The sequence below is a fragment of the Thermobia domestica genome, chromosome 4, assembly GCF_964235325.1.
Source record: "Thermobia domestica chromosome 4, izTheDome1.hap1.1, whole genome shotgun sequence".
Taxonomy (NCBI): Eukaryota; Metazoa; Arthropoda; class Insecta; order Zygentoma; family Lepismatidae; genus Thermobia; species Thermobia domestica.
The window spans coordinates 144745970-144772336 of record NC_137457.1 but is presented as its reverse complement, the minus strand read 5'-3'; the positions used below and the strand labels follow the sequence as shown (position 1 = coordinate 144772336).

Below are 26367 nucleotides of genomic sequence, written 5' to 3'. Positions count from 1 at the left end.
TGTTAATTCATTTGTTTGTTTCATATTGTCTGAGAAGAAACTTACATCTTTGAAATTTCTGCAAAATGTAATTTATATGAATTCATGTCATTGTACCACCATAGTAGCTTAGTTATATCTATTAACAAAACGATTATACAGGTACAATAGCATGGACAGCTGATTTGGTTTTTGTCACAGGTAGCAAAGGTCTTATTTCTGTTTTTTACTCTCTCCTTCTCTCTCTCTCTCTCTCTCTTCCTCTCTGTATGTGTATGTGTGTGTGTGCTTGACCTTCAGAACTTTCACACAAAGGATTTTTTTATTTGTTTTTTTACCCGTTAAGAAATATATGTTATATATGAGATGGAGTAGTTTGGATATTTTGATTAAAATATATTTCATTATTTAACTGTACATAAACGCACAAATAGTTAATAAGACATATAATGAAGAATGAAAACACACTTATTTCTTAGTGGTTGTGTGTTAATATTTGACGTAAAAATATGTACGTGTTTGTATTTTGAAAGTGAAATGAAATATTTGAAGTTTTACGTTTAACGAATATACCGGCTAAACTAAAGGAGACGGCGATGATGAGAAATGAATGAAATAGTGGAATGGAGAAAGCGAGTGGAAACAGGAGAAGCGCGGGAACCCTATGCACACAGTGTTTGTTTACCACAAAGCTCGCTTGGTGCGCTGGGATTGAACCAAGTACCCCTGCACCAGAGACGAAATTTATCACTGAGTATTGCAGCTTTTGTTTGTATTTGAGTTTACTTTCTTACGATTATATTTTCGGATAAATGAGTGGAATTAATAAAGTACACATTTATAAGTTGGTGGAAAGAGAATATAAAAGGACATGGGAATTTAAGATTAAGGCTACATGAGAAGGGTGCTGTTATTTAAAGTGGAATTTAAGCTTTTACTGTGATTTATAACCGAGGAACGTAGTCCATTTAGAAATAGGAAGAGGTGGACTTAATTCCAAGCAAATGAGAAGTGGCTTGTTTTAAGATAGCACTGGATAAAGCATACCCTTTAACTGGCCTACACACAGTCTACATGATGTAACTATCTCTATTAAGAGTGAGGATGGTTTGCATTTTAGATATAACGAAAGTTTTACGCAGTATACTTGACATTTATGCTACGTAAAAATAACGTATTTTTAAATAACGTTTTTCTTTGTAAGTTTGTAATTTCTGTGACAAAAATTTGCATTAGGAAGTGTGCTGCAATATATTTTGTATTTATATAATTATATTTGCTATACTTCAATCAAAATCAATGAGACCTAGGCCTAATGAATGAGTGCTTAACATTTTTAACAAAACATATTGCATTCAAATGTTTTTTTAAATATAATTGTGTTCTTATATTTGATATTGAGGAATTTCCGGCTCACTTCTAAGAAGGAAGTGAGAAATAGCAAGCGAAACGAAATTGGCCCCAACTGTGTGTAAATCACCAATTCACAACTTTCAATGTAAGTTGGCTACTAGTATGTAACTGACAGATTGTTAGAACCTTGCAGATGCTCGCTTGCTGCTAACTTAGAGATAAGAAAACTTTTTAAAGTTCCGCAAGTCTAGTGCAAGTGAAGCGCCAACTTATGCTATGAAGGATGTGACATACTCTGCAATGAAGCAGAAACGGAACTGGTGGGTCACATACCTAGACAAGATAGAAGATGGACGAGAAATAACATACATTGGATTTTCTAGAGATAAGAAGCGATGTACATAGAAGGCAATCGAATACAAAGTGTATAGATATAACCTGTCGTTAAGTAGCAACTGTACAAACGGAAAAGATCAGCTGATGGAAACATGTAGAAGAAAATGATGGAGATCTTCGTTGAGCGGATGGTTGATATCATTTGAATACATATGAAAGTTACACTTTTATATATAAGCTGAAGGTTACATTTTTTTACAGCGATAGTAAAATGATCTATCAGTTGGCAACACCGGAAAGACGTTAGAAGCACAGACAGTGGATGGTTTTGATTATTTATTCCTACCTCCTAATAGTTTTTTAGTCATACTTACATTAATTGTATTTTCGTTTCTTTATTATAAACATGAACATGCAAAACATTTTGTTTATACGGTTAGTTTTAATTATTTGATATTTGATACTGTACTGATTGGTATATTATTTCAATTACTAGAAGATAGTTCAAAAGTTTTGTGTAGCTAGACGAGTATGGAAACTATAGAGTAATGTGATATGAGCATGTTTTAAGTTACAGGAGAAGGATGAAACAGAATCATGATGAAATTTTTTCTCAAGAAAAGTTTCTGAAATACAGTTTAACAGAAAAAGTTAATGTAGAAGGAGAATGTGTAAGATAATAAGAGATTCGTGAATTTAGAGAGACAATTGAAATCATATTTAGTTAGTAAACTAAAATATTTTACAAAGATTTTAATTTTTTTAATTTTATGTGACTTATCCATTAAAAAAATGTGCACGTTATTCACAAGTAATGTAGTTAGATACGTATTTGAAGACATTTAGTGGTACTTTGATACATTTTTAAAGATATACCTGAATATTATTTTTAACGATATATAATTGTTTTGACTATATAGCTGAAAAGCAATCATACTGATATGTATTTTGGCTACATGTTTTATGTTCCATATCCCTAATACGTAATATAATCTATTCAGCACTTCATAAACTTATTTCGTTCATCCACTACTAAATTATATACATCAGTTGCACATTTAAATCAGTAAATTTTTAACTTATGAACCATCTAGTTGTTAGCGTGAACAATATATTACATCATAATAAATTATAATTGAGGAAATCAATTATTTCTAAATCTTTAGCAGTGGAGATTCAGATGTTAACTATCTCAATTCTTCAAAATTAGATTCCAATTGTAAGTACAATTGTTATGATTACTTTTGATAGTTTAGTTTCATATTAAGGTATAAAGTTCGTTTGTTTATTATCTATATAAGTAAATGTTTGTATTCATACTATTTAAAAGTACCTATAATACCTTTTCAATGAAAGGAAAATTTTCTGCAGAATGTTTATTTTTGTAGTTTATCCGAAAAAAACAATATGTAGTGTGTTCTCTTGCAAGAAAAATGTTTCTGAAATTCAGTTTAGCAGAAAATGTTTGTAACAACCTAAGTTAATAAAAAAAATTAGTGCCTAAATTAATGTATATTGTAACCAAACATTTCTACATTTTAGTTAGAAGTTAGAAATAGTTTTAGCATCACAAGTTAGAAACAATATATGGTGTATTTTTTCTGCAAGAAAAGTTTCTGGAATTTAGTTTTAAAAAATGTTAGTAGTATAATATGTTAATAAGTCTCTAGTGCAAAAGTTAATGTTTAATATTGTAACAATAAACATTCTGCATTTAGTTTATCCCAAGAAACAATATGTAGTGTAACTTTCTTCAAGAAAAACTTCAGAAATTCACGTTAACAAAAAGTTAGCAACAAAATGTTAATAAGAAATTAGTGCAAAATTATTTTTTTAAAAATTGTAACAATAAACATTCTGCATTTTAGTTTATCCCAATAAACAATATGTAGCATAATTTTCTCAAGAAAAGCTTCTGAAATACAGTTAAAGAGAAAAAGTTGGTAACAAAATATTAATAAAAAAATTTTGTGCAAAATGTTAATATTAACGTTGTAACAATAAACATTCTGCATTTTAGTTTATCAGAAACGCTAGAAACAATACGTGGTGTAGTTGTCTGCAACAAAAGTTTTCGAAATACAGTTTAACGAAAAGTTAGAAACAAAATATGTTAGTAAAAATTTTTAGTACAAAATTTATCTGTATGGTGTTGTAACAATAAACATTCTGCATTTTAGTTTATCCCAAGAAGCAATATGTAGTGTAACTTTCTGCAAGAAAAGTTTTCTGGAACTTCGTTTAACAAAAGAGTTAGTAACATAATGTTAGTAACACACTTTTAGTGCAAAATTTAATGTTTAATTTTGTAACAATAAACATTCTGCATTCCAGTTTATCAGTAACGTTAGAAACAATATGTGGTGTAATTGTCTGCAAGAAAAGTTTCTGGAACTTCGTTTAACAAAACAGTTAGAAACATAATATTAACAAAACACTTTTAGTGGAAAGTTAATGTTTAATTTTGTAATAATAAGCATTCTGCATTCTAGTTTATCAGAAACGTTAGAGACATTATGTAGTGTGATTGTCTGCAAGAAAAGTTTTTGGAATTCAGTTTAACCAAAAAGTAAATAACAAAATATGTTAGTAAAAAATTAGTGCAAAATTTATTTGTATAGTGTTGTAACAATAAATATTCTGCATTTTAGTTTATCAGAAATGTTAGAGACATTATGTAGTGTAATTTCTGCAAGAAAAGTTTTTGGAATTCAGTTTAACCAAAAAGTTAATAACAAAATATTTTAGTAAAAAATTAGTGCAAAATTTTTTGTATAGTGTTATAACAATACACATTCTGCATTTTAGTTTATCAGAAATGTTAGAAACAATATGTACTGTAATGTTCTGCAGTACAGTCTCTTCTTGCAGAAAATTGCACTACATATTTTTTCTTGGGAAAAACTAAAATGCAGAATGCTTATTGTTTCAATATTAAACATTTGCTTTTGCACTAATTTTTTGTTAACATTTTGTTGCTAACTTTTTGTTAAAGTGAATTTCAGAAGTTTTTTCTTGCAGAAAGTTACAATGCATATTGTTTCTAATATTTCTAAAAAACTAAAATGCAGAATGTTTAATGTTACAATATTAAACATTAACTTTTGCACTAGAGACTTATTAACATATTATGCTACTAACATTTTGTTAAAACTAAATTCCAGAAACATTTCTTGCAGAAAAAATACACCATATATTGTTTCTAACTTATGATGCTAGAACTATTTCTAACTTCTAACTACAATGTAGAAATGTTTGGTTACAATATACATTAATTTTTGCACTAAAATTTTTTATTAACTTAGTTTGTTACAAACATTTTCTGTTAAACTGAATTTCAGAAACTTTTTTCTTGCAAGAAAATACACTACATATTGTTTTTTTGGATAAACTACAAAAAAAAACATTCTGCAGAAAATTTTCCTTTCATTGAAAATGTATTATAGGTACTTTTAAATATTATGAATATAAACATTTACTTATATAGATAATAAACAAACAAACTTTACACTTAAATATGAAACTAAACTATCAAAAGTAATCATAACAATTGTACTTACAATTGAAATCTAATTTTGAAGAATTGAGGTAGTTAACATCTGAATCTCCACTGCTAAAGACTTAGAAATAATTGATTTGCTCAATTATAATTTATTATGATGTAATGTATTCTTCACACTAATAACTAGATGGTTCATAAGGTAAAAATTTACTGATTTAAATGTGCAACTGATGTATATAATTTAGTAGTGGATGAACGAAATAAGTTCATGAAATGCTGAATAGCTTATATTATGTATTAGGGATATGGAACACAAAACATATAGCTAAAACACATATCAGTATTATTGCTTTTCAGCTATATAGTCAAAACAATTATATATAGTTAAAAATAGTATTCAGGTATATCTTTAAAAATGTATCAAAGTACCACTAAATGTCTTCAAATACGTATCTAACTACATTACTTGTGAATAACGTGCACATTTTTTAACTGGATATGTCACATAAAATTATAAAAAAAAAATAAAAATCTTTATCAAATATTTTAGTTTCATAACTAAGTATGATTTCAATTGTCTCCCTAAATTCAAGAATCTCTTCTTTCCTTACACATTCTCCTTCTACAAATTATCATCATGATTCTTCTTCACCCTTCTCCTGTAATTTAAAACGTGCTCAAATCACATTACTCTAAGGTTTCCATACTCGTCTAGCTACACAAAACTTTTAAACTATCTTCTAGTAATTGAAATAAAATACCAATCAGTACAGTATCAAATATCAAATAATTAAAACTAACCGTATAAACAAAATGTTTTGCATGTTCATGTTTATAATAAAGAAACGAAAATACAATTAATGTAAGTATGACTAAAAAACTATTAGGAGGTAGGAATAAATAATCAAAACCATCCACTGTCTGTGCTTCTAACGTCTTTCCGGTGTTGCCAACTGATAGATCATTTTACTATCGCTGTAAAAAAATGTAACCTTCAGCTTATATATAAAAGTGTAACTTTCATATGTATTCAAATGATATCAATCATCCGCTCAACGAAGGTCTCCACCATTTTCTTCTACATGTTTCCATCAGCTGATCTTTACCATTTGTAGAATTTCTGCTAAACGACAGGTTATATCTATACATTTTGTATTCGATTGTCTTCTATGTACATCGCTTCTTATCTCTAGAAAATCCAATGTATGTTATTTCTCGTCCATCTTCTATCTTGTCTAGGTATGTGACCCACCAGTTCCGTTTCTGCTTCATTGCAGAGTATGTCACATCCTTCATAGCATAAGTTGGCGCTTCACTTGCACTAGACTTGCGGAATTTTAAAAAGTTTTCTTATCTCTAAGTTAGCAGCAAGCGAACATCTGCAAGGTTCTAACAATCTGTCAGTTACATACTAGTAGCCAACTTACATTGAAAGTTGTGAATTGCTGATGTACACACAGTTGGGTTCAATTTCGTTTCGCTTGCTATTCTTCACTTCCTTCTTAGAAGTCTCATGATCATAGTACAGCCGGAAATTCCTCAATATCAAATATGAGAACACAATTATATTTCAAACAACAAATTGGAATGCAATATGTTTTGTAAAAAATGTTAAGCAGTCATTCATTAGGCCTAAGTCTCATTGATTTTGTTTGAAGTGTAGGAAATATAATTATAGTAATAATTATATAAATACAAAATAGATTGCAGCAAACTTCCTAATGCAAATTTTTGTCACAGAAATCACAAACTTACAAAAAACCTTTTGAAACATTATTTAAAAATACATTATTTTTACGTAGCATAAATGTCAAGTATACTGCGTAAAACTTTCGTTATATATAAAATGCAAACCATCCTAACTCTTACTAGAGCTAGTTACATCATGTAGACGGTGTGTAGGCCAGTTAAAAAGTATGCTTTATCCAGTGCTATTTTAAAACAAGCCACTTCTCATTTGCTTGGAATTAAGTCCACCTCTTCCTATTTCTAAATGGACTACGTTCCTCGGTTATAAATCACAGTAAGATCTCAAATTCTACTTTAAATAACAGCACCCTTCTCATGTAGCCTTAGTCTTAAATTTTAGTCATTCAAAGAACCAGTAAAACAGTAACTCAACAATTTTCTGAAATGATTAAATTCAGTATTTCAATCCAATAGCATAGCAATGGGTGAAAATATTTTCTAGTTTATCTAACATATTATATTCTTAATTCAAAACCGCGAACAAAATAGATTAACACATTGAATAGTTAAGCACACTTCTCACCTAAAATCGTATCAGGCTGTCTGTGAATATCATATGCAACCCTCAAAACAGTTATGAAATGTTAATTGCATAATTTTCTAGGTGTCAAAACTAACCATACTTATTATTATTATTACATACACAAGGAATCCTGATCTCAAATTCACACTATATCCTATAATTTAGTCATGCTAATAGTTGTCGCCAATTGTGCTGCTGTTTGCCTTCTACCTGACGCTGTAAAACAATTTTACTAAACTATAGTGTTCCAAGTAATATCCCTTACTGAAAATTGAATGTTTCAATTTGTATATAAAGCTAATCGTAATAAAAACAAACACACTATTAATGTCGCTACCTACACTGATTAGATGATACCAAAGTTTTCCTAACGTGCATTACATATATCTCCTTTACTAATCTATTTTTTATACATATAGTCGCTATTGAACTCTCAGTGGAAATTAATTGTGGGTTTTCAGTGTTAAAAGCAATGTCCTTCAGTCAAGCATTTAACTTCAATGATAAGCTCCTCCGTGGCTAAGCGGTAAGCATACAAAAACCCGGATTCGATTCCCGGTGGGCTCATGTAGTTCGGATTCCACGTTAATCAGTAGGTCCACGTCTTATATAGCCTCGCTGTTAAAAGGGACGCTAAAGTGAAATTCAATTCAACTTCAATAATATAACACAATTTATTACGATCCATTTCCTTGAACTTACTGTATTATGTATACAGATACATAAAAATGTAATTTCATACTCAAAATTTTATTCGCTAACTGTGCCGTGTTACGCTTGCAAACATAATTCACCTACAATTCCTTTCTTTCCTTATAAAATGTTTGGTACCAAAACTTCGTAAGTTGTAAATAGTACTGTTAATAAACTAAGTCACTTCTGATACGAAATGCTTTTGTTTATTTCGAGTGTATTTCTAGTACAAAATATCGTGCCAATAGTTCTTCCATGTCCTCCTGCATTCTCTTTCCACCAAATTATAAATGTGTACTTTATTAATTTCACTCTTTAATCCGAAAATATAATCGTAAGAAAGTAAACTCAAATACAAACAAAAGCTGCAAAACTCAGTGATAAAGTTCATCTCTGGTGCTGTGGTACTTAGTTGAATCCCAGCGAACCAAGTGACCTTTGTGGTAAACAAACACTGTGTGCATAAGTTTTCTCGCGGTTCTCCTGTTTCCTCTCACTTTCTCCATTCCACTATTTCATTCATTTCTCATCATCGCCGTCTCCTTTATTTTAGCCGGTATATTCGTTAAACGTAAAACTTCAAATATTTCATTTCACTTTCGAAATACAAACACGTACATATCTTTACGCCAAACATTAATACACAATCAGTAGGAAATAGGTGTGTTTTCATTCTTCATTATATGTCTTATTTCCTATTTGTGCGTTTATGTACAGTTAAATAATGAAATTTATCTTAATCAAAATATCCCAACTACTACAGCTCATATATGACATATATTTCTTAACGGGTAAAAAAACAAATAAAAAAATCCTTTGTCTGAAAGTTCTGAAGGTCAAGCACACACACAAACATACACAAACAGAGAGGAAGAGAGAGAGAGAGAGAGAGAGAGAGAGAGAAAGAAAGAAAGTGGCAGTGAAAAACAGAAATAAGATCCTTGCTACCTGTTACAAAAACCCAATCAGCTGTTCCTGCTATTGTACCTGTATAATCGTTTTCTTAATAGATATAACTAAGCGACTATGGTGGTACAATGACATGAATTCATATAAATTACATTTTGCAGACCCTTTCAAAGATGTAAGTTTCCTCTCAGACAATACGAAAAAATAATTAATTAACATAAACCCACGACGACATTATTCAGTTGCGCCAAAGAAAAAAATGATTTTTCATCCTTTTTTCCGTTCCGTCTTTCCGCTTGCTGATCGCTAAAGAATTCATTCACGTTTTTTTCCTCTCTTCCAACCAAGTAAAGAGAATTATTATGCTGTATCACATCCATGTAATACAATTAAATATTAAATTAATTTATTACTAATTCTTTATACTTACCCTATGTACTTAAATGTTGTCATTACACACAACAAACTTATTCTGGACTTACGTAAAAGTAGAAATATGAATCCCTACCAAACAATTACAAAAGATCACTAATTATATTTCTTACGTACAAATCAACTCCGTATATGAATATAAGAGAGTACGAAGCAGTTAAACCGATCAGGTTTGACCTTGGAAGTTAATGGTCTTCAAAGAAGAAAGAATGCTTGCTGCTGTCCTGGAAGGGTGAGTATGGAGGGTGAATAAGTGTCTTTCAGCCGTATGTTAATATTCATGGCAAAAGGTTAGTAATTAGCATCCTACCACAAGTTTAATTCAAATAAAAGGTACATTACGGGTACTTATGAACTTCAATCACAGTTCGGCAATGAAACTACATACGTGAAAAGTTAAGTTGCATACAAGTAATGAAAGTGCAAGTACTTTGGAGGTTACATACATACAAAAAGTAACACAGTAATGAAACTGTTAGTACAAAAAACTAAATATTTTCAATATTACATACGCGAAAGAATAAGAGTACAGTACGGTACACCATAATTAAGTGTCATTAATTGTACCTAAAGTACCGGTAAAAAAGCCGTAATAATTCAATTACAATTGAGCCTTTGTACTTCAATTTATTAATTCAATGAGAGCACTTAGAGTAATTACAATATTCATTACTTCAACGACAATATGTGCATAGAGTACCTAGAGTAATTAAAGTGTAAGTACTATGAGTCCTTAGTGTATGTACTGAAACTAATTGAAAGAGGTAGAAACACTAATTGAAAATGGAATACGGATGCAGATACATCTACTTAGCAAATGTAAATAATAGTTAGAGCTAAAATACTGAATTGTCCGATAAAGTAAAGTATTGTTTTCTGTAAAACAAATAAATAATCTGATCTGGATGATACAAAAATATACAAAATGTAGCACCACAACTAAATAAACCACTCGTTTCTTTATTCCTTCACAAAGGAATAAAATTCTGAGCTAGATAAAATGTATCATCTTTACTTTTCTTCTGATTGTTACAAAAATGAAATAGACTACCCAAATTTATTAGAGTAATACAAAATGGTATAAAATACCAAGCTTGTTATAATGGGCCTTCTTCCCTTTTTTGTGGTTGGTACAAAACTAAAAGGGCCTTTTTCTAGTTGCTATAAAAGAGAATAGGCTTATTCCTTCGTTTATTCGAATAGTACGGAAGGATATAAAATAATCCTTCTTCGTTCCTTCGTTTATTTGAATACAACAAAAGGTATAGTAATTCTGAGTTTATTTTTTTCGTTTGTTTGAGTAGCAGAATATGGTCTTTTTTGTTTTCTCTGGTTGGTACAGAAAGTAGAACATCAAAATTTATTCCTTCGTTTATTTGAGCAGTACAAAATCTATATAAATACTGAACTATTTAAAAATTGATCTTCTCCGCTTTTTTAATTGCTAATACAAAAGTAAAGAAGCAAACAAAATTTATTCATTCTTCAATTTTTTCTACTTGGTACAAAATTGAATAGGTCACCCAAATTTAACCCTTCGTTTAATTTAATAGCAGAAAAAGGTACAAATTGCTGAGCTAGTTATCATTGACCTTATTAGCGTAAGCCACTCAAATTTATTCTTTCGTTTGTTTAAGATAGTTACAATGGTACTGAAATATTGAGCTAGTTAAAGAATGGACAAAACTAAATAGGCCACCCAAATGTATTCCTTCGCTTATTTGATTAATACAAAATGTTAGTTCTTTCCTTTTTCTGCTTGCTACAAAAGTGAATAGGTCGCACAAATGTACTCCTTCGTCCATTTGAGTATTACAAAATGATATAAAATTTTGAGTCTGGTCAGTACAAATTTATTCCTTTGTTTCTTTAAATAGTAAAACATCACCTGGAAATGAGATTTCTCGTTGGTACAAAATTTAATAGGCCACTCAAATGGCATATCTAGCTGTCCCAGTTAAAATGGTCTTTCTTCGCTCTTTGTGGTTATTATAAATTTATTCCTTAGTTTATTTGTGTAGTTTTTTCTGTTTTTTACAAATATTACAAAAAAGGCATAAAATCTTAGCCTGATATAAATGGTTAGGACACATATTTATTTATTCTTTTCCTTATAGGCATGGCAACATTAGGTATGAAAAAGCTGAGCTACTTAAAATGGTTCTTAGACTACTCAAGTTATCATCAGTTTTTAATGGTACAAAAAGTATAAAATTGTCCATCTTTGATTTTCTTCTGATTAGCACAAAAATAAAATAGATTATCCAAGTTTATCCTTTCGTTTATTTGGGTAGTACAAAAATTTACAGAAATGGTGAACTAGTTAAAATGAGGCTTCTTCGTTTTTTTCTTTGGTTGCTACAAAATTAAATAACTCACTCTTATTTATGCCTTCGTTTATTAGACTAGTTTAAAATTATATAAGAATCGGACATATAAAATAGTCCTTTTTTTCTTTTTTTCCAGTTAATATAAATTTATTCCTTTGTTTGTTGAAAAAATACAAAATGGTCTAAAATACTCAGCTTCGGCTTTTCTCTGGTTGTTACAAAATTAAATATTCTATTTCTTCGTTTATTGGAGTAGTACAAAATGGTATAAAAGTCTGAGTTAGTTAAAATGATCCTTCTTTGGTTTTTGTATATTTGAGTTGTACAAAATGACATAAAATTCTGAGCTAGATAAAATGGCATTTCTCGTTGGTACAAAATTGAATAGATCTTTAAAATTTATCCATTCGTCTGTTTAAATGGTGCAAGAAGATTTAAAATTGTCAGCTAATTAAAATGGCATATCTTAACTTTCTTGTAACATTTAGTACAAAAATAAATACTCCATCTACATTAATTTTTGCGTTTATTTGAATAGCCCAAAAAGGTACAGAATTTCTGAGCTAGTTAAAATTGTTTCTTTGATTTCTTTCTCATTAATGCAAAAGTAAATAAACCACTCAAATATATTCTTTCTTTACTTTTTTCTTATTGGTACAAAATTAAATAGATCACACAAATTTACTAAATGAGGAAAGGTCATCTCAAAATGTGGCTTCGTTTACGAGTTACTAGGTTTTAAGCATTATTATCTTTGACCTTGATGGTCATTATTTTTGGAACTTGCAGTAGATGATGACCAATTTCTAAATGTGGAAACACCATCTCACTATGTGGCACCGTTTTCGAGTTATTAGGTTTTAAGTATTTTGACCTTTGACCTCGATTGTCATTATTTTTGGAACTTGTAGTAGTTGATGACCAATTACTAAATGTGGAAACACCATCTTAATACGTGGATGCGTTTCCAAGTTATTAGGTTTTAAGTATTTTGAGCTTTGACCTCGATGGTCATTATTTTTGGAACTTTTAGTAGTTGATGACCAATTACTAAATCTGGAAACACCATCTCAATACGAGGATCCGTTTCCGAGTTATTAGGCTTTAAGTATTTTGACCTTTGATCTCGATGGTCGTTATTTTTCGAACTTGTAGTAGTTGATGACCAATTACTAAATGTTCAAACACCATCTCAATATCCGGCTCCCTTTTCGAGTTATTAGGTTTTAAGTATTTTCACGTTTGACCTCGGTTGTCTTTATTTTTGGAATTTGTAGTAGTTGATGACCAATTACTAAATCTGGAAACACCATCTCAATACGAGGATCCGTTTCCGAGTTATTAGGCTTTAAGTATTTTGACCTTTGATCTCGATGGTCGTTATTTTTGGAACTTGTAGTAGTTGATGACCAATTACTAAATGTGGAAACACCATCTCAATATTCGGCTCCGTTTTCGAGTTATTAGGTTTTAAGTATTTTGACCTTTGACCACGATGGTCATTATTTTGGAACTTGCAGTGGTTGATGACCAATTACTAAATGTGGAAACATATCTCGATATGTTGCTTCGTTTAGGAGTGATTGGGTTTTAAGTGTCATACAAAGGGCGTATCTTACATAAACTGAAAGACAAAGGTAAAAATAAATATGATATTCCTAATGGTGGAAAACCCCCATATACCGAGTTTCATCCAAATCGTTAAAATTGTCATAGAAAGGGCGTTTCCCACATAAACTATAGGACCCAGGTAAAAATAAATACAATATTCGTAATTAGCATGTTGGAAAACCCCTACATACGGAGTTTCATCCAAATTGGTTAAAATTGTCATACAAAGGTCGTATCCCACATAAACTATAGGACCCAGGTAAAAACAAGTGTGGTATTCGTAATCAGCATGGTCGAAAAGCCTCATATGTCGAGTTTCATCCAAATCGGTTCAAAGGGCGTATCGATTCGGTTTTGTAAATGTTTCTGCGCTTGCGTGTTATTTCTACTAAATCGGATTTGGCATACGCAACCAAGTGTGTGTGTGTGTGTGAGTGTTTAATCAGAACTGGAAGTGGTGGGTATGAAAAATAGGTCATAGTCTTTTACGACCTACTCGTTGCACGTAGTCTGCTCAGAGGGTGGAAACTGTGCCTCAATATGTGGCTTCGTTTACCACGATGGTCAATAATTGACGAATGCTATGTTACACAGGGGTTGATAAGAGGGATCGAGTACACGCCCTTATATTTTTGCTATGTGCAAACAGGGATTGAAAAATGAACCATACTCTTTTATTAGCCGTGTTATGTTCAATTAGGGGTGGAACGAATTTTATGTATTCTCCGCTCTGCTATGTGTTCGTAGTCTCAGTGTAGTTTCTGCTATGTTAAAATAAGGTTTGAAAAATATGCTCATAAAAGGGAACGAGTACACCCCTTAAAGATTATCTGCTCTACCATGTGTTCGTAGTCTCCACTGCAATGTTGATAATAAGCCATGCTCTTTTATTAGCTCCGCTATGTTATATGTGCTATGTTAAATAGGTGGATAGAAAATGTGTTATCGATCTGGTATGTTAAAAGTGCTCATAAAACGGAACGAATACATCCCTTAAATATTATCTGCTCTATTATGTGTTCGTAGTCTCCACTTGATAATAAGCCATGCTCTTTTATTAGCTCTGCTGTGTTATCGATCTGCTATGTGTTCATAGTCTCTGTGTAATTTCTGCTATGTTAAAAGTGCACATAAAAGGGAACGAATCTTATGTAAAATATAATCCGCTATGGTATGTTGCCTGTTCGAAAACCCCCACGTGAGTCCAGTGGGCAAGGTCCGGCAACAGTCAATCAGCGCGGCATGACCCGAGGTGCGCAGTAGATACTCCTCAAATGGAGGTCGTAAAGACCGTGGTTCGACGGTTCAAGTTGGGCGTGGCTGTGGGCGGGATCACGGGGCCGGCGCCAGCCAATCAGCGTGAAGGGGGCCGGGTCCGGCGCCAGCCAATCAGCGTGAAGGGTCCGTGGCCGGGGGCGGGGTCACGTGTCCTGCGCCAGCCAATCAGCGTCAAGGGTTTGCGCATGCGCAATAGGAAAAAACTACCCACCCTACTACTTCACTTTTCTCGGTGACTCTTTTCATTTTTTTTATTTTCTACTGCCTTTACTATGTAACTTTTCTCGATCTGAAGTTCCATAAATTTCACCTACATATACAATCCCTTGCATTTTCTCACTCTTTCCAGTTATTCTATGTCTTCCTATTTTCTCCTGTAAAACTCTTCTCTTACGTTTTCTGTTTCCCTTAGTAAATTGTTTTTTCTAACTTCCTAAACAGCTTTCTGCCCTCGTCTATTTGTATCTCTTCCCACGTCTTCCTTTCACTCAGTTTCTGCAAGGCCTTTTCTGTAACCTACAGATTCTTAGGCGTTTTGTGTTTGTTGTAACCTACTACTTTTCCCGCAGCTGTCGGCAAGCGTCATATGCTTATAGAGTGAGCCACTACGTATCCCTCATTTTGCCCTTGCTAACTTGATAACAAAACGTTTACCAGCTTTAGGTACTGCATATCATGAATACAAAAGTAAGGTTTGGATTAGGTTTATAAGCATGTAGTCTGTTTAGGTTTAGTTTGTAAGTATATATTGTGTATAATTTTTATGGAGATATATTTTACTTTTATGATAATTATAACTATGAGGTTGAGTAGTGTTACATTTACAATTCCTCATGAGGAACTTAAGGATTTAAATATTGATCACATACTTACCAAGAAAAAATCAAACAGAAAGGAGAAAAACTAAGTCAAGAACAGTGTATGTCTTTATCTCCTTGTGAAGCACAAGTTAAGAAAATAAAAAGAGAAATGAACACAAATGATAACAAAGTTCAATATGGTGGTTTTATATTTACTATTCCAACCATTTATATTTACTATTACTGAGATATGTTTCTATCCAAAAGAATTCTTAGAAAATATACCAACGCTTGTTATTAATACAAGCAAATATACATCAGTAACAGTAAGTGATAAAACTAATTTGAAATTGACTCCAAATTTTGAAAGCAATGTTCCAGATTAAACGATTTGTTTTATTGTAATGACTGGTAAGAATTTTGAAGATGATGTACAGGAAGAAAAGAGGGTAGATAAAATGTAATCAATTATATGCTTCTTATATATGTTTAGTTTCTAAGTGTTCTTATGAGAATATCCAAAAAATATTTCAATAAAATGAATATACCAGATAACATTCCAGGAGAGAATCTTATTCCGTTAATTGACAATACTATAATAAGTCTTGAGAAATTATTAAGAAAATAAATTGTGTCTATATTACTCTTATTACGTTATCCATTCCACTATCAGCCTTTACAGGGTTTGTTAATATGTTTATTCCTGTTACAGTGTATTCAATTATTACAATTACTTTTGCTTCCGGGTCTGCCATTATCACCGGACTCTCAACACGATTTAATATAGCTACGAAGAAAGAGTTTTTTTAAAAATATGGTGATCAAACTGAGTTGCTCAAAGATGTAATGAAGTTAATGAATGGTGAATTAACAGATAAAAAATTTGAAGGCTATAGAATCAATGATACACTTAACGTAAGTCGAGACTATTAGAAACAAAAATGATGTATATACGAATTTACTAGAGAGAAGTGAGACGCTACTGTGGAACCTGAGAAGAAATTTCTACTATTCAACACATTGAACGTCATTCTCAACAACGTTGAGGTCAATACTGAAATCGTGTTTGAGTTCAATGGTCTGAGTTTAGGAAGTCATTGTTTCCCATAGAGAACGAGATATACAGGAGACTTCCCTATCAGTATCCATACTTCTATCATGTAAACTTATATACATACACACAATTTAGGAAGTAAGTTTCAATGGTTATATCATAAAAGCACCTTAGAATTTTAGCTATATAAATACTTTGCGATATCCTTCTGCCCTAAATAGTATTAGCTAAAGCAGTATGGTGACGGGTGTGCTATAAGTTGTAGCTCGTCACTAGTTGAGCTAAAAGTTATAGGCAGTAAGGTATGATGGGAAGAGATGCGCTAATAGTGTGCTTTTGATTGTACTCACATAAAGAAGGATATATAGTGAAACGTTTTTCTCAAATTTCTTTTTAGTAATTTCACTTTAAATTTCAAATGCGATTGGGAGTGTCATTTTTTGTAGATGAAAAGGTTTCAATGTTTTGGAGAAAGTTATGGTTATTTGAGTTTCTAATTTTTCGCAGTGCAATTAATAAGCAGTATTTCAATTTAATGATAATATTATTAATAGTTTTTTAAAATAATTATTACATTTAAAGTTTTCTATATTCAGATTTCCTGTCCTAACGGAAAGACAAGATAACATATAACTTAATAGAGAAGTCTCAATTTGTAAAACATAATTGAATAATTAGTGATGAATAAATATATTTATAAATCATAATATTGCAGATAATACTACTGAATAAGTGATTAGTGTACATTAAGTGTGTGTTTTATATTTTTTAGGTTTTCTGGAAATGTAGCGTGACCCAGTGGCATAACGCTTATCTCTGGTATGTAGGCTTCTTGGTTGTGTTCCGAGACAAGTAACTTTGTGGTGGACAAAATAATGTCCGTGGCCGTACTCTCGTTTCTCCTCATTATTCCATTACCATTACTTCAATGGTAATCATCGTCTCCCTCAGAAAAAGACAAATAGTCGTATATGATGGATTCAAAGATTTCATTTTATTTCAATTTAAATTGCGTTCTAATTTCAAGTAATGTAATACATCAACATTATTATTTCGTTTCTTTTAACGTCCCTCGATAAATATTGATTCATTTGTACTGTTAACTATTTTTGAAAAGTTTACAAAATTATATATGTAATTACATATCATACAAAGAAGTAAATACAGTTTAGGACATGTAGTATATAGTATATACTAGTATGTTTTACTCCATAATAACGTCTAAACAGAAGAGGAGAAAAATCGATTTGTAATTATTGATTGTGGCTTATAATTGGCTGCTACTTTTTAAGACTAGAAATATGTCTTAAAGATCTGATTGGATATTTAAAATGTAATCAATTAATATTATCAACACATTATTAGAAGATTGTTTCAGTAATAGTGTTGAAGTAGAGGAAAGGAATTAATATTATCAATAAAAAATGTAAGTAAAATTCATGTGTCTTAGTATGAACATAAATGTAGCGCATACCTCTGTATGTGCATATGAATTAATTTACAAAAAATAACTCTTTTCAAAGAATGAATCTTCGTTGTTAAGTAGCAGATACCAAGTTTGTTTAAATGAGGTTCCTACACTCATAGATAAAAAGAATTAATTTATTTATAAAAATAATAAAGTATATACATAAAATTACTTACAAATATCCTTTTCTAATGTATTTCCTGTAATAAGAGATAAGATTGACAGAATTGAAATAGAGATGTCATAAAAAGTCATATAAGTGTATAAGGATTGTATTTGGTAGAACAAGGGGAACTATGTTACTATCTATGGAAATATCTTCTATTAAATAAATAGAGAGTATTGGGCATACTTAAAAGTATGAGCTGCAGGCATTTTGAAAGCAGACGAATATTTAATAATTTGGGTGGTTACAATGAATATATAGAGGCCGATTTCGAGATTAAAAATAAGTTTACTTGTCTTCAGAAGATTGAATTTTATACAACATTTAATGTTGTTGGTACTGTAGCAATCTAAAGAATTCTACGTTGAGTTTGGAGCTGTGAAGATTTCCATCATTATTTTTGGATCACTTTATATGTGTTGGACTGAGAGAGATCGATTGAAAGATTATAATTTAGACATGGACAAAACGAAAAGATAATGATTACGTTATTATTGCATGAAAATCCCATTGATTACCTTACAATCTTGATTGTAATATTTTTCTAGATCTACTTCCTTTTAAAAAAAAAGGTTAAAAGGTTAAAAGGAAGAGCTGTCTGTTAATAGCAGTTTCAAGGTATTGACGTGTAACATAATTGTGTTGTTTGTTTGCCGGCGATTGCTCGGCTTACGTGGCTTCTGGCGTTAGGTACTCGCTAGTTGCCGCGTCGAATCGCTTCGGAACACTTGGAATAGAAAGGAAAGAAGAGTAACTATGTTTGTTGTTTTACGTCACGCCGAAAGTCTTCCTTTTGAATGCGGGTTTCGTTAGAAGAGTGAATAGGAATGTCTTTCTGAGTGTTTAACTTATTCTTTTTCCTTCGCTGCCTATTGCTTGTATAAGAATTATTGGAGTTTCTTTCCAACCGTTGTAGAATTAACCTACTAATTTGAGATTGAATTGTTGATGTATTTAAGAGAGAGAAGTAACGTCAAATCCAATCACGAATGGTGGATTAATCTATTTGGTAAGTACAGAAATAGTTGTAGAATATCATAGAACCCGATCCCTTATTTTACCTGCTTTAGTTAACTCAACTAATGGTCTTACGAATTAATAAAAAGTAGTGAGTAAAATTAGATCCTGATACTAGTCATTTAACTAGCTTGGAAAGCAAACTGTATAATCTATTTTTCTTTAAAAAAAGAAACGTGATTCCGATTTTGCAATTTATTCAGAGAAAATCGAGTGTAGTCTTGGATTTTGTTGTTTAATGCTTAACTTTTTCGAGTTTTTGCTATATTCTCTTAAACTGAGATTTGTTCTTACTTTCGCTATTAGCGTATTTTGTTAAATTCAGAAGTTAGCATGACAGCACAAATTGGAAATCGGTTTAAAATCGTGGTTAAATACTATTGAATTTATTTGGATAATTTTGAGCTTTCTATTCAGCTTTTTACTGAGCAACCATTGAAATTGTTAAAATATACGACTTGATGTTAATTAAAGTCTGAAAAATTAGAAACTTCACTTGTTATGTTCAGATAAATTTTGTTAACGAGTAAATTTTATATACTTGCTATTTTACAAATTTATAGTAATTATTGGTATTAAATTTATCTTACTGTTAAGGAAATTTTGAAAGCTTGTTTGCTACATAATTCTCGTTTTCAGTCATTTACACTTTCTTTTGTAATAAAATAATCAACCAAAATTTCATTGCGTTTCAATTTGACTGAATATATATGTCCATTATATTTAGATATGGATTTATCTTTGTTGAATATTTTTGGTAATTTTTTATTTAAATTTGTTTTTAGCATTCTGGATTTTTTCTCTTTGCACATTTGAAGCCTTACTATTGGGGAAATTAAAGTTAATTATTCCAGAACTATTAATAGAACAAAGTCAACTGGTTAGTTTGGCAGGCCTTGATGTGTCTTTAACTTATTTAGTCTTAATCAAGAACTATGTCAAGCAGCACAGGCTCTAGGTTCGTTACAGTACACATAATGGGAAAAGTAGTTAGGACATGTGGGACTATATAAAGTGGATAAATGTGTTTTAATTATTACAGTTTTGCATATTAACTAGAAATCATGAAGCTATTGCAAATAAGATAAAATTGGATGGAAAAGCTTAGAAAGTAAGTAAGACTTACAATAAAGTAAACCATAATCTTCGTACATTTGAAAGGCCCATTTTGAATCAACAACAATCAATTAAGTAATAATGTTAATATTCTATCTTAATTAAGGTTGGTAGGAAGTTATTTAGGTATTTAGAGAGAAATATTGTCGTAAAGTGATTCGACACTGGAATTTATAAACTCTGACATTAATATTCATGCCTGATTCAAATAGACCAAAGCCACAATTATGCAATGATAATAGAAAAATAATAATAAACATTTATATGATGCCTTCAATAGTTGAAAATAAATATACTTATGACAGCAGGCAACTGTTATCCTTATTAGAAGATCACACAAATATTCCAGTCATTATGTTGTATCAATAGTATTGTGTACCGCAGTGCAACAAATATTTAATTGAAACGGCAAGATGTATAAAAATGGCAATGCATAGACTAAAGGCAGTTTAAATATTCTTTCAGATTCATAATGCATTGAAAATTTAGTGTCATAACTTCTGCAATGCAAATAACCGGCTAAGAATTTAAAAGCTAGGAAGGTTCACGAAGACTGTAAAAATATTAATGTAACTGAAGAATCATATAAATACTACTGGATAATAAAAAGAAATATTATTCCAATGTCGAAACTCTGCTAGATTATTCATCTTTAGTAATTTCTACGAGTTCATTCTGTCTGTCAGAGGTTGTGCTTCACCGTTGTCAAAACGGAAGTAATCTTGTAGTGTCTAGCCTAGTCTTAAAAGTCATACCCATCCTTAAAATATTCTGTAATTATTTATGTTTCTCATTTTTGAAATTTCAAATTATTTCATTCTTGTTCTAAATAATCTCTGTATTGTTTCACTTTATGCCTAAACTTTAATTGTCTTTTTTACTGTTAATTCTATGCTACATTTTATACGCTTCCACACACGTTCAGTAATTTACATTACTTCTTAAAAGAATGTGGTAAATTTGAAGGTCATTCTGTAATTTCATATGCAAGAATGGTGTGAGGTTAGCATCCTAGATAAATTTCTTCTGAAGTTTTTTACTGACTTTTTAGTCCTATATACGGTTAAGTTTTACGTAAATTGCTAGCCTATTTGAGGGTGTAGCAAACTAGAAATATACAAATCTTTGAAGCTTTAACAAACACCAAATGTGATTGGAGGGAATTCGACACATCACATTTTGCAATTGTAACCTCCACGTTTAATAGAATTCTCCATGAGAATAAATGTGCTCGAAAATTTGATCATCGCAGACTAAAATTAAAACATATATATCTCAACTATCGTAGAATAGAAAAGTCTTTTAAGAAGATACATACTTATCGAGTGGAAATAGTTTTAAAATATATGCGTAAAATTCAAAAAAAAAATAACACTCAGAGACGCGGAAAAGCATTTTGACCCAAAGCCATTAATTAACCTTAAGTTAATGTACGACAACAGTAGCGGGTCAGTTATCGCAATATTTTATTTCACAAAGTGTGAAAAAACACTTAAGAGAAAATTGTCTAAATTTTGATTTTAGGATATAACAATTATTTAGCAGTTAGAGTAGTTAAATTGTTGCCTTAAAAATAGTATGAAATGTATGGAAAACACTGTGGATGTTCGGGAAACAAGAACGGTTAACCCTTTCACAAGTAGACTGCTACATCATAGAATATATCGAATTTTCCAAGAAGAATGAAGACAACAATTTCTTGATTTCCTCTTCAGAGCAACGTTTCTTCATTGAAAAATGTCATTGAAGATCCATGGGCGTGATATTCAGGGGCGGCAGTACGAAATAATTATATATTATATCTATAATAGCACGCTCTCCTCTTCAAATGTAGTAGCCAAACAACAATGAAAGTAAATTAAAAGTAGAGTAAAATGCGTACTATTAATGAAAGCGCGTTCATCCATAATTGGCCAATGCTAATTCAGAATACAATAACTGCCATCATTTTTCTACTTAATTGCCCAAAATATATCCTTAAAACCAAATATAAGAAAATAATATAATATTGTTTAAATTAGTAGCTACAACAACACATGAGAAAAGTCACACCTCGAAAATCGGGAAATAGTACTACTAAACTATGAGTAAGATACTTAAAAAGAAATACTACTTTAGCAGACATTTGAGACATGTTATACGTAATCGTAGAGCAAATAGAAATACACTAGAAATGTAAAACTCTTTAGAGTATATCAAAACTAGAAATAATTATTTTATGTAATGATGGAAAGCCCCTACCGAAATACTATACTGTGCTATGCTTTATATTAATATTAAGACATAACATTTACGTTTATATCTTATAATAAATACAACTTTACTTGATACGAACAGATCAATTCACACAATATTTCATAAAAACTTTCAACCAAAGTTGAGAATTCGAGTAATATATGATGTGGGATGAAACCTATTAACATTGTGTGTTCGATCCTGGAGCCGTGCGTTTTATCATCTTTATTTTTGATGGTGGCTTTATTGAAGCATTATATTTAAATTCCTTTATTAGTTATTAAAACCAGCACCATAGCAGAAGTTACTTCCTTCCGTACAATTGTTTATACTAAAATCCTTACTGACTATTTTTCCTATATTTTTTTGTTTCACCTAAAGCCACGGATGTCTCTCTGTATTTTGTTATGCGTCATCCACATTTTAAATAACCATTTGTCGTGTCAATATTTATCTTATTGCCAAACACTGTCAGATTGTAATTTCATCACAAGGAAGTTTTGTCCTGACGTGGTCTACCTAAATATTTCTTCAAGACGAATCTCGTGTTCTACTTTGGTTCTCTTAATATTACTATTCCAAGTTTAGCGATTACTCCTCAAGTAAGGTACTCTTTCTTCAACCTCTTAATATGGTCTTATCAGTGTGTGCCATATGCCTTCTAAAATATTTGATTTTCTCCACGTTACCGTGATTGTAGTTGTTTCTGAAAACTTTAGCCCTTCACCTAATATAGCACTGAGGTAGCAGAGTGTGTGTATTTGTTTGAACAGACTGAGTAAAACCACCTTTTCCGAGATAAAAAGGGAACTACAACTGTGATTTCAAGAGCTACATCAAGATATTCATGGACTGTTAAATGAAAAAATATGGCACTACCGACTAACATATTAGGAAAACTTTACTATCAAACCGTTTATTTGTTAAAACATATTTCAGTTTTCTTTATTTTGTTGCTCTGTTTATTTAAAGGGACTCAAAATTAAAGTGTCGAGTTTTGCAAAACCCTGGCGCTATCAGGATGTTAAGGTGCTGACACTCCATGTAAAAATATAGTTTCCGAAATAAAGTAATTATCATGGCAGACGGGTGCAAAATATCGAAACAATTCATATTTAAGTATATGTGAGACTACATGTAACAAATTGATTTTTCAGGGTCTTGGGTTCAAACTGGGAAACCTAGGTTCAGCTTTTGTTTTGGACAGCGTGTAATGAATAAGTACCGTCAAATCATAGTTAGAAACCACGGTGGAGACTTTTACAGTTTCTCCTACTTGAGGGAGACAAGTCAGAACTCAGGACTTTGTTACTTCCAGCGCAAGGGTGAATATCTCACAGAAAATAATGTTGCTGTAAGTTCATCTTTCGAAAAGAATCTTCGGATCAAATACCAACCGTTCGTCAGAATACCACCAGATCAGCAACATCATCATCCCGGAAGCATAGTGTATAGCTCGTGTAGGGAGAGTGGATAATAACCTGGAGCAACGAAAACCACTAATAGACAGCGTATCGGTCAATTACATTACCTACTGAGAATTGTACTTATGGTATCTATCATTGGTATCGGAATGCTACAAAATGTCCATAGTGGTTGTTTACAGCACTGTACTTCTATTTTTTTCAATCTGAGAGTGATCATTTCGGAGTGACATTGCTGAGATACGACAGTCATTAATGAGTATATTCTATAGCTGACTCGTTTCGTATAATTGTTTGTAAAATTTGCTATTGTGAGAATGGCGAGAGTTCAACTATCAAAGTTTGGACTATGTGGAAAATGGTTTCGAGGTAAACGGAAATGAGCAATTGGAGGTAAAATTGAGTTTCAGGCCGTAATTTAGTTGCGTGGTTCGCTTGAGAAATCTTTCTGTTTTGTAGCGGAATTTACAAATTATTTAATGTTAATTATTTCTGTACAAATTGTTGGTGCAAAGTTAGAAAATTGTTTAAAGAAGTTGCTGTGTTAGTGGTGTTTATGACGAAACTGTGTCGGGTGACACGGAAATGGATAGTTGTGGTGTACAAACTGATCCCTGTTCATACACTATTGATATTACCTTTGTTTCGGACAATGGGACAATGACCTTTTTGGTTCCTGTTTGGGAGATCTTATTAGAAAATTTAGTTTCCACTGTTGTAGTTATCAAAAACATAGATGACGAAAGTTCCGGAGTGGAGTAGACAATTATATGGAATTTCAGCAAATAAACTTGTGTTAGTTAGGGATGGTAATAACTTATACAATGAAAAGTGATGTAATTACGGTGTTCAGAGGCGCTTATACAGTGTACAGAAGTATCATCCTTTTGTAAAACCAATGATAATTTTTACGGCTTCTGGGTTTATTGTCAATGTTATAGGCCCATTCATTGGTACAAATTATGATGCCAACATTACCAACTCTTAGTTCACATATGCTGCTAATAATTTACATTACTTCATTTGAGCCAGGTAACTGCGTCCTGGCCGATCCATACCTCGATTAATTTCGGGATTCCATACCTATAGGAAGCAGGAAGCCGTAATACTTGACAACATGCCGGTTCTTATTCAAATGTGTTCAAAACAGCATTTAGCAGCGGATGCAAACTTTTCACGTGTAGTTATCAAAGGCAGATGGACAGTAGAGGCCAAATAAGGGCACATCAAAATGAAGTTCAGAATATTCAGTAATAGAGACCCCATAGCAGCGTTGGCACATATTCCTGCATATCTACTGATTGCTTGCGCCATAAAAAAAAGTAGTTTGCAGTGCCCCTGACTAAAGATTTCGATGAAATGCAATACGTTGCTGTTATTCTATAATGTGGTAATCTGACAATTCATCTGCAACAATAGCTTACTGATTTGGAAGACATTACTAGGTGGACATCGCAGTTTGGACACCATGCCGTGGTACTTCACTCACTGAATTTCCTCGTCTAACTGCAGATAATTTATATGAAATAATATTTTGTATCTGCCAAATCGAGAATACTTCGGCATACGCGGTTAAACACATGAAAAGTGATGGTGCTTCGCCTTATTTTGTAATGAAATTACTTCCAACGTATTATGTTTTAAAATACAGTGCGGAGATGTGCAATCCTTACGTTACGTTCCTTTTGTCGAATTAGATAACGCCCAGATTATGTCAAAATCCCTTACTGGTTGTTATTGTAAGTGTTTAAATGGAGCAAGTGTTCTTGTTTGTTGTTCCCATATTGCCACTGTTTCATGGTACTTGTCAATAGGCAGGTACACCTTATTTTCTTTTCCTGCTGCGCACTTAAATAATATTTTCGTTTACACCAAAGACTTGTGAGTTAAGCAGAACCGAGTTGGTATGAAGCATCCTTCATCGTTGCAGTCAGTGTCAATTTGTTTCATCCAAGTGTCATAACTGATGAGATCAATGAACTTTGAGTATTAACGACAGTTAAACTATTAGGTTGTCGGAAAATTCATGACGTATTTCAGTAAAATATGACAAATGATGATTTGTGGATATACTAGAGTTTTTCGGATCCTGCAATATTTATGTCATGAATAGCTAAGATATTGAGCGCTTTTTGTATTAATATTGCTCCTTGTTTTTTATGGTTTTACAAATTTGATCAGAAATTGCGTGGGTCAAAGGAAACTTGACTCACGACCAACTTACCCACTACTCACCGTGACCCACTCTGACCCAGAACTCACCATGACCACTCCGACCCACCACCCACCATGAACCACTGACCCACCCAAACACATCATCATCAACTCTGGCACATGATCAACGGCCTCTTATCTCCCGACTAAAGTTTTTATACTTGTAATAAAACCAGGT

The 26367-nt window shown here is 31.7% G+C and overlaps 1 protein-coding gene across 1 annotated transcript in view; it reads right to left on the bottom strand.

The window, feature by feature from the left end:
• LOC145682902 (uncharacterized) overlaps positions 1-26367 on the bottom strand; it is a 1185542-nt gene that overhangs the window by 1083076 nt on the left and 76099 nt on the right. The window contains exon 5 of the mRNA XM_081754263.1: positions 18194-18217. Coding sequence (XP_081610389.1) covers positions 18194-18217 — 24 coding nt within the window. The remainder of the gene's footprint in view (positions 1-18193; positions 18218-26367) is intronic.